General features: G+C 56.6%; 1 protein-coding gene across 3 annotated transcripts in view; it reads right to left on the reverse strand.

Moving 5' to 3' along the window:
• The window catches only part of B4GALNT3 (beta-1,4-N-acetyl-galactosaminyltransferase 3), a 94,036-nt gene that overhangs the window by 10,161 nt on the left and 71,254 nt on the right, over nucleotides 1–12,621 (reverse strand). For 2 of the 3 annotated variants that reach the window (XM_036866735.1, XM_036866734.1), the window contains exons 3-11: nucleotides 12,286–12,363; nucleotides 5,525–5,620; nucleotides 5,033–5,123; nucleotides 4,562–4,662; nucleotides 4,044–4,111; nucleotides 2,941–3,019; nucleotides 2,756–2,822; nucleotides 1,073–1,216; nucleotides 103–212 (exon numbers count right to left, since the gene is read on the reverse strand). In XM_036866735.1, the coding sequence (XP_036722630.1) occupies nucleotides 103–212; nucleotides 1,073–1,216; nucleotides 2,756–2,822; nucleotides 2,941–3,019; nucleotides 4,044–4,111; nucleotides 4,562–4,662; nucleotides 5,033–5,123; nucleotides 5,525–5,620; nucleotides 12,286–12,363 (834 nt within the window). Of the gene's footprint in view, nucleotides 1–102; nucleotides 213–1,072; nucleotides 1,217–2,755; nucleotides 2,823–2,940; nucleotides 3,020–4,043; nucleotides 4,112–4,561; nucleotides 4,663–5,032; nucleotides 5,124–5,524; nucleotides 5,621–11,480; nucleotides 11,595–12,285; nucleotides 12,364–12,621 lie in introns of those variants that run through there. The other variant, XM_036866736.1, reaches the window with a different exon arrangement.

The following is a 12,621-nucleotide window of genomic DNA, read 5'->3' on the forward strand; positions in this document are numbered from 1 at the left end:
GCTGGCGTGTGGCGTGGGGAGGAGGGGCCAGCCTCTGCAGTCCCGGCCACAGGCAGCGAGCCCCCTCCCACGCCTGTCCCCGCCACCCGGCCCGAGACTTACAAACCGGAGTCCCTGGTAGCGCTGCAGACGAAGCCCGTCCACCAGGTAGCTGGGCTTGTAGGGACAGTCGGGCAGGACGCGGCGGAGCTGGGACTTGGGGATCAGGGGCACTGGGGCAGAAGGAGGCGGGGTGAGGTTGGGTGAGGGAGCCTGAAACAGGCCGGCTCACAGCCACAAAGCCTCCCGGCTGCGGGGCGAGGGCCGGATCTGCGGCCCCGAGCCCACACATTTCTGTATTCACTCGTGGCAGCGTCCAGCCCGGCGGCTGAGGCCACCAAGCGGAGGCTGCCACCACTCTTGGGGGTGGGGGTGGATTCCAGGGGCAGCTGGAGGCAGAGAGCTCGCACGCGGAGCCTGATTCGAGGCACAGGACAGTGCTGGGATCGCTGTACAGGGCCGGGATTGCTGTACAGGGCCGGGATCGCTGTACAGGGCCGGGATCGCTGTACAGGGCCGGGATCGCTGTACAGGGCCAGTCTCAAAACAGGTTTAGAAACTCCCAGTGAGGCCACGAAGCCTCCCCCTAGTGAAGTGCCGGTAACTGAATTCCCTTCCCGTTGCCATGGCGGGGTGGGGGGACAGGGCTGGAAGGGGACACTTTGTCGTCTTTTAAAATGTAAACACTCCGGACAGCTTAAGACTCCTACACCTTAGTGGGGACGTACTTCTCTCACTGGACGGCAAGAGCTAGAATCCAATAAGAAACCAATATACGTGATTGCAGAGGGCACACCTGGGTTCTGGCTCTATTTCTTGTCCTATAATGTTTGCTGTGTAATGATTTGTACAATTGCAAAGTGGTACATCTATATTTTCGTACCTTTCTGTATGCATGGTACATTTCATACAAGTAAAAGAAGAGAGTCTCTGATTTGGGGATATTGTGCTAGCACAGAAGCCTCCTCCCCAACATCCGTGGACCTGGCAGCGTGTCCCCTGGCGGGAGGTCAAGTCCGCGGTGAGGTCGTACCTCGATAGAGGGTGTCCCGAGGGTCAGGCCGCAGCATGTCGGCCGGGGGCTGCTCATCGCTGGGAAGAGGGTCTGGGGAGCCTGCATGGCTGGCCGCCGTCTGCGGGATGTGGCCCACCTCATCCATCCTCAGGACTGTCTCATCTGGGCCCAGGGAGGAAAGAACAGAGGGCAGCTGTGACTCCCAGAGAAAGTCAGCCCAGAAGCCAGGCCCCTGCCTCCTGGAGGGGCCAGGAAGGGGTCGACTCAAGGCTTCCGTATCCCCAGGCTGGTACAGTATGGGATGCGCTCAATCCCGCTTCCCCCCAGCCCTGCCTCCACAACTTGTGGTCTCCCTTGGACCCCCTCCACCAGCCCCAGGGCCAGCACACACCACAGTTTTGTGTGAGCTGGGAAAAGTCACCTCTTCCTCAAAATGTTTTAACCGCTATCTGCTGGAAATTCATCATTAGAAGTCTGTTTATTTAACAAACACGTGAAGGGCACTTACTAAATAATAAGCCAGGCGCTGATCCAAGCATCTTACAAATATCAACCCATTTAATCCTCGGAGCTGCTGTGGCTTATGTACTATTATCATCATTCCTACTTTACAGACAAGGAACTTGGGCAAAGGGAAGCGAAGTCATGTGCCTGAGATCACACAAAGCTGAGTGAACCCAGACTGTGTGTCTCAGCCTCTCCAGCAGACAAGCCACGCCCCCCAAGCAGGGAGCCCCTAGGCTTCCAGCACCCGCCCCTCACCTCCCTCTGGGGGCCTGGTGTTCAAGACTACTTGTCCCCCATCTGACCAGCCCCGGGGGCTGGCTGTTCGTCTTTGCTCTCTGCCTCCTGAGGTCATCTGCCTTGGCCCCAGATAAGAGCTCGGTTACCTCTGGCCCATCTCACTGGTTTCTTTTCTGAATTTGCCTCGGGCTTCCTTTTTCTTGGTTCACACTCAATCTAGGGATTCCAATCTCCCTCCTTCTTCTGGCACCAACTGGCCTTTCTGCCCTGACCTCCTGCTTCGGTCACCGGCAGCCTCCCCCGACCCCTCTTGCCCCTTCCTCACTGCCGCCCTCTCCTGGGAACCAGACCTTCGGTTCCGCCCTCCATCCTGCCCTCCGCGCATACACTCTTCCCACCGTCTCCCGGTCTCCTCCAGACCCACCTTCCCTTCCTCGCCAGGGCTTCTGCTCTGCCCACTCCTCCTATACCTGGGCCCACACGGCCCACCTGCCGGTGGCGACTTCTCAGTGGGGCCTCCAGGCAGGGGGAAATCATAAGCAACAACAAGTATGCTCGGGGAGTCCACTGACTGCAGCCTGAGAGAGGTGAGAACGCTTTCTCTCCTCTGGCCATGGCCGTGCGAGAACCATGGCGGCTCATCTGCAAAACAGGGACTGGCCTCCCTCAGAGGCTTTTCATCTGGAGTGAGCGTCTTGGTCTCTGGATGCCCTTGAAATCATACAGACGACACCGTGTGGAGGCGGACGGGCGTTTTTCTGGGGCGAGGGCTCGGAGAGGTTCCGGAAGGTGCTCACAGGTCACGGACCCCCCGGGAGCTAAGGATCTCTGACCGTAGCGCCCCTTCAGGCTCTGCTCCTTGGTCCGGACCCTCCACACCTCGTTCCAAGCACCCCTCCCGGCCCCCCCAAGCCAGCCCCACTTCGGCCCGTCCCCAGGCTGGGGCAGGACACTCACTTGTGAAGAGGGACAGGGAAGCAGAGTCAATGATGCTGAACTTGGCCCCAGGGTCATTCCGTCGCCACTGGGAGAGGAGAGAGAGTGGACGCGGCAGGTTGGAGGTGGCTGATTTGGAACAGGGCTCAAGGGCCTGGGCAGAGGGGCGGCCAGGCACAGAGGCAGAGGGGACCTCGGGGGCTCACCGCGACTTCCACGTGGTCGGTGCCCTGGTCGTTCTGCTTGTGTAGCACCTCGAAGTAGTACCTGCGGGCAGCTGACAGGCTGGCAGGAGAGGGCAGGGAACAGGGGGCTGTCTCCCAGGCCCCCACGCCGCCTGAGCCCGCTCCCAGCGCTGTACACGCCCCATCCCTCCCTCCCTGCTCCTGGTCCCAGGGACCTGCTGGCGAGCGTCTGGGTCAGAACCCCCATCACCACTTACTGACAGGGCGGCCTCAGTCTTCCCTCCCGTGAGATGGGATAACAGCACTAACCTCCCAAGATACTCAGCTCTCTGTTAACCCTCAGAGAGCTGTTCCTATGTGGAGGCACGGTGTTAAGTGCTTTATACACATGAACTCACGTAATCCCTGTCTGCAGGTAAGAACCCTGAGGCGCAGAAAATTTGGGTAATTTGCCCAAAGTCCCCAGGTAATAAGGGGCGCAGTTGGGGTTTGGACCCAGGCAGTCTGGCTTCAGAGCCCTCATCCTCGGCTGCTGTGCTGAGTCACACGGGAAGTGGTGACCTCGGGGGCTGGCACAGCCAGTGCTCTGTGCAAGCTGTACTGTCTCACTACCATCAACACCAGCACTGGCACCTTCAAGCCAACACGTGTTCTCGCCAGTGTGTGTGGGCCACCAGGTGGCGCTCTGGGGCTGGGATAGTTCCCATCCCAGCCACTCCAGGCCTTCCCTCCAGCCTGCCCAGGGGCCCCCCGCCATTCAGAACTTTCTGCAGCTCAGAAAGACCCTGCAGGGATGGAGAAAACGGGCAAGCAAGGGCGGGGAGAAAGGAGACCCATTCTGTTTTCCAGTCCTGAGTGCTACTGAACAGCTGTGTGACCCTCATTAAGTCAGAGCCCTCTCTGGGCCTCAGTTCCTCATCTGTAAAGTGAGGAAGGATGGGCCAGATGGTCTCTAATCAAAGACTTGGTTTACCTGAACGCACGTGGCCCTGGCTCGCTGAACCTCTGTGATGGGGCGGCAGGGGGGGGTAGTTCCCCCCGGGCCCGGGCCCCGGCCCTAAGCTAGCCTCTCGGCACCTGACGGAGGCTGGGTTTCTGCCGCTGTCACCACGCTCCATACTCACCTCACTGGCTTGGACATTTGACTCTGAAATTTCCCGAACTCTCCAGGGGCAGTCCACTCTTTTCCAGTCTGGAGGTGTGAGGAGCAAGGGGAGAGAAGGGCAGACGCAAAGGCAAAGTATGGAGGGTGGGAGGTGGTGAGTGAGGAGACACAGGCAGAAGGAGAGAGGAGGAAAGTGGGAGGTGGGAGGAGGGGAGATGGGGAGGGTGGGAGGGGATGCGGGACCACTCGGGAAGTAACTCCCCTTCCTCGCACGCCCCTCCCCCCGCAGCCGGCGCCCACCGCGTGAATCCTCAGCATCAGGACCAGAGCACCCAGGACAGGTGTGGCCTGGTCCTGAGCCTTCCCGGGGTCTGTTCCCGGCCACACCCAGTCCATCCCTCTGTAAGATGGGAGGCAACGGGGGAGAACGCTGCTTCTCATGCCTCTTCCCTGGCTGTCACACCAGAGTCCTGATGGAGGCAGGTGACCTGGCTCCTGGGGGCGGTGGGAGGGCCCATGGGGCCGTGGGGACCCTACCTTGCCGACGCTGGCCAGCAGCTGCAGGCCTGAGACCTGGTCGTCACGGCTCAGCCAGAATTCTGCGTTGTCGTCGGCGGCGATGGCAAACTGGATCTCCCCTGGGCATGGGGGCAGTTTCCAGGTGAGAGCAGGACGGGCCTCCACATAGCGGGCTCTCATGTCTCAGGCTAAATTCTCTTTGGGGGCTTGCTGCTGGGCTCCCCTCTTTGTAAAGTGGGGGTCTCTACACCCTGGGAGACCCCGTGCAGATGGAGACTTACAGGGAGGGACAAGCTAGTTCCAGACCCTTCAAATCAGGGCGTGAAGTGGCCGCCTGGGGGCCTGCGTGAGGCCTCACCACGTCCAAACTCCCCCCCTCCCCCGAGGGTGGGCTAACAGGGTCCAGCTGACCCAGGGCAGGCGATGTGCTCCGGGCACCCTGAGAACTCGGGCAGGAAGGGGAAGAGCGGGATCCGGGCCTGGCCTCACCGTCGGTGAAGGGGTGCAGGTAGCCAAAGATGCGGAGGCCATAGTTGGTCCACTTGGGGGACACGGCCAGCTTCCTCAAGGTTGTGCGGATCTGTGCCAGGAAACCAGAGGGAAATCATCACCCAGAAGAGGGAAGAGGGAAATGAAGAGGTTGGCCTGCTCAGGGCTGGTGGGAGGACGAGGAGGGAGTGAGGCAGGCGGGACCCGGGAGGCAGACAAGCCTCCCGCTCCCACTTGCTTCTTTATCCAGGTGACCGTGAACAGTGCACAGCCCCACAACTGCATGTGGAGGCTTCCCAGGTAAACTATATTGCCAAGGAATCCCTGGGAAGGGAACAAGGGAGACACTGTGGGCGTCAGAAGAGGGTCCACGGGATAAAGGAAAGGAAAAGAACCAGAAAAAAAGCAAGGGAAGATGAGGAAGACAGAAGCCAGGTGCAGGGGTGAGAGCCAGGAGCGGGGCAGGAGGGGAGCGGGGGAGGAGGCACTCACGTGCGGGTACAGGGGGAAGTGGAGATCCCTCCGCAGCTGCCGCATGGAGCTGCCGCACCAGTCTTCAAACACGTGCAGGTTGACGCGGCCCCGGAACTGCACGGGGCAGGGACAGCGTGTGAGCGTTGAGATGGGGCCGGCCTGCAGCCCCGGCCCGAGCGCTCCTCCCGGTTGAAGGTCCTGGTCCACGCCAGGCCCGTTCCCATCCTCGGCACCCACAGCTGCCTGGGGAACCTCATCCCCGTGGCCTGGCCCTGAGGCCTGGGGCTGTCTTTCTGTCCTTGCACGTGTCCACACGCCCACATGCATGTACACGCACACACACACACTCCCGGCTCTTTCCATGCAGGAAGTGGGCTGGTCTGCATCCCCCAGGCAGGGGGAGTAACAGCCAGGACAGAATGGCCAGGAGGAGGTGCCAGGCTGGGGTTTCAAGCCGGACCCGCTCTCCCTCCCCTACCGCCTCGTAAGAGGACACCCGCACAGCTGTCTGGGTGAAACCTAATCCACCCTGTGTCTTCGTGCTACTGGCTGCCCTCGTGGGAAGCAGCTGGCAAAGCTGCAAGAGGTCTGGGGGCCCCATCGGCAGAAGGGCTCTGACTGCCCTCCTGGGAGCTCAAAGCCTCATGTTGCCCAGGCCTCTGCCGGGATGCCCACCAGGTGCCTGGGCCTTTGGGGAAGCCCTGGGAAGGCAGGAGCAAGGAGGTACCTGCCTCCCCTCCTCGGCTGTGGGGCCGGTGGGCCACGGGACTGAGCTTGGAGGCCTGGAGCACAGGGGCCCCCCTTGGAGGGAGGGGAGGGCAAGGGCCGCAGCCGGGACCCTGATAGTGGGTGGAAGGGTGGGGAGTTGGAGAGGGGAGGGGGTGGGGATAGGGTCCCAAATTATCCTGACAAAGGGCTTCAGATCACCCCATCTCAGCCCTTCCCCACTCCCCGCACCCCTCCCCAGCTTAATCTCCAGGTTGCGGGAGGTGGGCCCCAATCAGGCCACACAAATGGGCCCTGCCCTTCCCGCCGTCAGATATCAAAATCCGAGCCGCCCTTAAGGAAGACAGAGGAGGAAGGGACACCCAGACTGGAAGCCCAGATAGAAGGGCTTCAGCAAGAGACCCGCAGGGAGGGATGACGGGGGAGAGAAGGGGCCGGGGAGAGCCCCCTGACAGGACTGTCCCCTCCCCAAGCAGAGAGCCCGTCACCCCGTGCCCTCAGCAACTTGGCTCTTCCCGGGACCGCGGGTAGCAGCCGTAGCTCCCCAGGATATGAGTGGGGGGCTGGGACGGGTGGGAGAGAGAATGTGGGCTGGGTAGGTGGGGGGCAGGCTAGGGCTTCTTGGAACGAAAGAATGGGGACATTGTGCTACTTCTGGGGAAATTCCTAAGTCCCGTTTACAAGACTCAGTTGTCTCCTCCAGGCCGCCTCCTCCATGCCCCTCCCGGGAGACTCTGAGTCCACAGCAAACTGGGGGGGCATGCCCCCAGAAGTCTGCTGTGCTCAGCCAGGAGGCCAGAGGCTACAAGGGCTTGGGCAGGGAAAGGAGGAAGGAGCTGGGCTAGCCCCGCCCACCTGCCCCTCAGGGCCCTGCTTATATAGCAGCGGAGCCTGAGATGCTGCGGGGAAACCCAGGCAGGGGGAGGACTATCCACATCCCCGGGGGGCTAGGCCCTGACTCAGCACAGAGCCACCCCTCCAGCCATGCTCCACCTGCCCTCAGGCTGTAGGAGGGGATGGACACCATCCCCGAGGGACCAGTGGGCACCTTCTTCCTCCCCAGGCCCTGACTGGTGACCCACCCCCAGGGCTTGTGTCCCTCCAAGCTTTGGAGACTTTGTGTCGGGCAGGGACGTGGGACTCCAGCTTGTCGGCACTGCCCTCTGTCCCCTCTCTCCACTGTCCAGCAGAGCTAAGGCCCAGGGAAGAGCACTGGTTACTCCCATGCCCAGAACACGTCCACGGCCAAAGACGGATTGGAAACCTCCGCCTACAAGCAGTGGAGAAAATACCTGTTGAACCCTCTCATTTTATTTTATTTTTTCTTTCTGTTTTTTGGCCACGCCACACGGCATGCGGGATCTTAGTTCCCCGACCAGGGATCGAACCCGCGCCCCCTGCAGTGGAAGCTCGGAGTCCTAACCACTGGACCACCAGAGAAGTCCCCTGAACCCTCTCATTTTAGAGGTGAGAATATTGAGGCCCAGAGAGGTAAACTGAGCCCCTGAGGACACACAGCAATGAACCCTGTGGAAGTGGGAGGGCTTCTGGGGGTGCGGATGCAGCCTCGTGGGTCCTCACCCACCACATCCACTGCCCTCCACCCACCACAGGGTCTCTGCCAGGCCTCACTGGGCTCACAGAGCCTCCCACCGGGATGGAGGCATCTCCGACCACTGACTCCTCCCACTGCCTGTAGAACTGTCTTTCTAAAGACAGATCTGATCACCCACTCTGCCGCTTCACACCTCCTAGGGTTCCCAGAGGCTTCTGGACAAAACCTCACCCTGCCTTCCCAGCCTCACCTCACCCAACTCCCGGTCATACCTACACCCCAGCGCACACACGTCTCTGTGCCTTTGCAGATGTTGTTTCCTGCTTGGAAGGCCCTTTCCTTTCTTCCCCACCCGGCAAACTCCAGCTCACCCTTCAAGGTTCTTTTCAAATCTCTCTCCCTAGGCTTCTGCAACTTCCCCAGGCAGAGTTCCAGCTCCCTCCTGTGGGTTCCCTGCACATCTTAATGATCTGAGTGAACAAATGCTTGGAGAAGCTAAGTCTGGAACCATATGTTCCTTCATTTATTCTATAAGCACCAAGTGCCTGCTTTGTACCAGTGATGATGCAAAGATGAAAAGGGGTCCTCAGAGGAGAGAGACATGCAGACAAACGAGCCACCTGTGCCCGGGCTACTGCAGAGGCTGAGATGCAGAGGGCACAAAGGCGGGGCGGCCAGGTCCACCTCCAGGAGGGGTGAGCAGCCCAGCACACCTGGCTGGACCACGTGACTTCCACCCAGCAGGACAATGAGGTCACCAGTTCCTACACACCGGACTCCTGTTCAGAGTTTCTAGCACCCGAGCTACTATTTTTTCTTTTTTCATAAATTTATTTACTTATTTATTTTTGGCTGTGTTGGGTCTTCATTGCTGCACACGGGCTTTCTCTAGTTGCGGTAAGCGGGGGCTGCTCATTGTGGTGGCTTCTTGTGTTGTGGAGCACGGGCTCTAGGCGCCACGGGCTTCAGTAGTTGTGGCACGTGGGCTCAGTAGTTGTGGCTTGCGGGCCCTAGAGCGCAGGCTCAGTAGTTGTGGCGCACGGCCTTAGTTGCTCTGGGGCATGTGGGATCTTCCCAGATGAGGGCTCGAACACGTGTCCCCTGCATTGGCAGGCGTATTCTCAACCACTGAGTCACCAGGGAAGCCCACCCGAGCTACTCGATTCCTGTTCACACCTGCCCCTTGAGTGAGCTCCCACTTGGAAACCAGGGGGTCCCGGCTCCAAGAGGATAAGAGGTGGCTCTAGATTTGGAGGACAGGGCCCGAGGCCCATCTGGTGAAATTCTGATGGAGGGAATTATCCCCATTGGAACAGATGGTTTGTAATTGAACTGTGGTGTCACTTGTGTCTCCCCATGGTGACGTGTATGATGGTGGTGGTTCAGGGCCCTGAATAAAGGGCAGCCTGATCTGCACCAAAACCCGTACACAAACGCTCACGGCAGATTTATTCCCAAGAGCCGAAAGCAGAAACAACCCAAATACCCATCTATCGAGGATAATAAAATGTGGTCCATCCACACAGTGGAAGATTATTCAGCAAAAAAGTGAACAAAGTTCTGATATACATGCTGCCACATGGATGGGCCTCGAAAACTTAATGCCAAGTGAGAGAAGCCAGACACAAAAGGCCACACAGAGTACGATTCCCTTTATATGAAGTGTCCAGAACAGGCAGGTCTAGAGAGACAGAGTAGACTGGTGCTTGCTGGGGGCTGGGGGCTAGGAGGTAGTGAAGGGGTGATGGCTAACAGGTGAGGGGTTTCCTTAGTGGTGAGGAAAATGTTCTAAATTGAAAGTGATGGATGCACAACTCTATGAATATACTAAAAGCTACTGAATTGTACACATTAAATGGGTGAATTATATGGTATATGAACTATATCTCAATAAAACTGTTTGAGAAAAAAGCGGGGGGAGTCTGAGAAGGGGAATCAGGGTCCCAGCCCTCCTCTCAGGAGAGACGCCACCTCACCAAGCCCGCATGACGTCACCCACAGACTCTGACTTGCTTTGATCTGATTCTGCGTTCCCCGAATTTCTTTCTTATAATTATGTTGGTTTTCTGGGGGGAGCGCCCTGAGCAGCAGACAGTGTCTGGTCAGTGGACCGTATACTGACTGGTAAGTGAATAAACTGGCATTGAGGTTTGTTAATTAGTGGGGTTTGCTAGTCAGTGTCTTATGATGTGGGCTGACAGGGACAAGTTTTTGAGAGCGGTTACCCCATGAAGCCCAGCCCACCAGCCGTCCACTCCCGGTCTGATAGGCAGTGGACTGACTAAGCCTGCTTCGCTTGAGAGCGACTGCTGGCCTCGGAGACCCTGAGCTGTCGGCCAAGGGCTGGGGCGGGGAGACGGTCAAGGGAGAGACCACGGTCAGCCTTCCCGTGTTCTGTCCGTGCTCACCCGCAGGGCAGGGCTGCAGTAGCTACGCCACCTTGGGGGAGTGACAGAGTCAACCCCTCTGGAGCCATCGCCAGGAAAGGGGCAACAACAGTGCAACCTGACAGCCCTGACAGCTAGTAGATGTTCAGTAAATGACATGTGTCCTTCACCTGAGCACTTCCTGCTGAAACTGTATGTCAAAAGGCAGGAGACAGGTAAGGAGAGGGGAACCGAGGTCCCCACGACGGGCTGGAGGAGGGGGCACCACTGCAGCTGGGAGACGGCATATGCTAGTTATTTAAACATTCAGGGCCTAATTATCCTTGCTGGTAAGATAAGGAGACTGGATCAGTGATTCCCTGAAGATCCATGAAGATTGTAATGAGGATTTTATAAGCCACTTTTTTTTCTTCTTTTGGCCATGCCGCGTGGCTTGTGGAATCTTAGTTCCCCGACCAGGGATTGAACCCCGGCCCTCGGCAGTGAGGGCCCAGAGTCCTAACCACTGGACCGCCAGGGAATTCCCTATAAGCCACTTTTAATAATAAAAGGACAAAGTCAGTGGAAATCAGGCATTTACCACCAAAAGGCTAAACACACTTACTAAAAGATCAACTATTTCTTTAAAAAGTCAATCCTATTTTAATCACTATTTACTATTTGTCACTGCTTTCATGGAGATATATACGTATATATCTCCATCCTTGATTGGCCGAAAAAGGCAAGAAAACTAATGATTAATAAATGCAGAATATTATGTAGTTATAATCTTTCAAAATAATTGGTTCATTAAGAAAAATGATCCAGGGACTTCCCTGGCAGTCCAGTGGTTAGGACTCCGCGTTTCCACGGCAGGGGGCACGGGTTTGATTCCTGGGGAACTAAGATCCCAAGAGCCGAGGCCAAAAATAAATAAATAAATAATCCAACTGTCCTCAAAGACAGAAGGCTGGATCGCTGGACCAATGGTTTGCACAATGCCATCTCCAGGTGGGGCGGGGCAGGGCCTAATTACCTGATGATATCACCTGGTACAGGTGTGCCGGTGTTGTAATCCATCCTCTCTCAGGGTTTAAACAGAGGCAATTTCATGGTGTAGGTAACCTACCATCATATTTTGTATGACAGCGCATCCTTCACGCCCGCCCCACGGCAAATGGGTGGGGTGGAGTGGAAATAAAATCACCCAGGCGGAAGAGGTCAACCTGTGACAGGTGTGGACGAGATGACGGGCTGGCTGACAGCACCCAGCCAAGAAAGGCTTGGACGAGTTGTACGATACAAAACCTAAATTTAAAATGTTCACCCCCAAAGCACCACGCTGCTCTGGAGTCTCCGCACAAGCTTTTACTCAAGGTGATCTTGCTCATGTGATTAACCTCCTGAGCCTCTGCTTCTTCACCGAAAGAAAAAGAATCTGTCAAATCCTATGTACACAAAAGGTATGATGATGCTTATGACAACTTTCATTCACACGTTTAACTGCTTCCTATAAAAAGTTTCTAAAGCGGAGTTTCCTCGTATATGTCCCTTAGAACACTGGTTTCATAGAATATTAATGGTTCATGGGAAATGGTAGTTCAGGAGGCAAATAAGTTTGGTACGTGCTGAGCTAACCCAAGTCAAACAGATGACCGCAGAACTCAGAGCCTTTCATGTGCTAATGTGTATTTCCAGGGAGTGGATGTCTATAGATCTGAAACCGTATTTAACAGTGGATTCCCTTCTGCCTGGAATATCTTATGAGATTTAATGGTCCATAAAAGACAGTTTGGGAAGCTGAATTTTATAACTGGGGATTAACATGGACATGAAAGTCCTGTAGCTTTCCTGGGCTTTGCTTTTCTCACCCATAAAATGAGGTTATTGTATTATCCTATAGGGTCATAAAGCTGACAGGAGATTATGCACAAAGCCTGGCACCCAGTAGGCCCAGGCTCTGCAAATGTTAGAGCTTCTCTAAAGGAAGAAAATTCAATGAGCCTGGAACCCTTTAATTTTTTTCTTCAAATTAGATGAAAATTTTCAATAACAACCACTAGAAGAAAATTTTCTGTAGCCTCTGGAATTACCTATAAACACTGTTTTTTAACCCTCTCCAAGAGCCTCACCTCTGACAGCCAGGGGACCGGCTTATTCCACTTCAGGTAGCTGCTGTCCCCCCGGCCACCTCTCGCGGAGTCTTGGTCCTGGCCGAGCAGAGGAGAATGAACTTGGTGGGAATATTAGGGTGACAACAGGATTGGGGCCCCTTGAAAGTGCCTGTGGAAGCAGAGGGTCAGGAGACCCAGCCCTGCTGTCGGAGGCTTATCAACTTACGGACACTCCCCTTTCTGGCTCACACTATATCCCTCAGGAATATATCTCCAATGTATGCCCCTGAGGTGCTTCTACTTTCCTGACTTTTCTCAGTCTTCCCATATGGAAAAATTTTTTCTAATTAGACC

The sequence above is a fragment of the Balaenoptera musculus genome, chromosome 10 (assembly GCF_009873245.2).
Source record: "Balaenoptera musculus isolate JJ_BM4_2016_0621 chromosome 10, mBalMus1.pri.v3, whole genome shotgun sequence".
Classification (NCBI taxonomy): domain Eukaryota; kingdom Metazoa; phylum Chordata; class Mammalia; order Artiodactyla; family Balaenopteridae; genus Balaenoptera; species Balaenoptera musculus.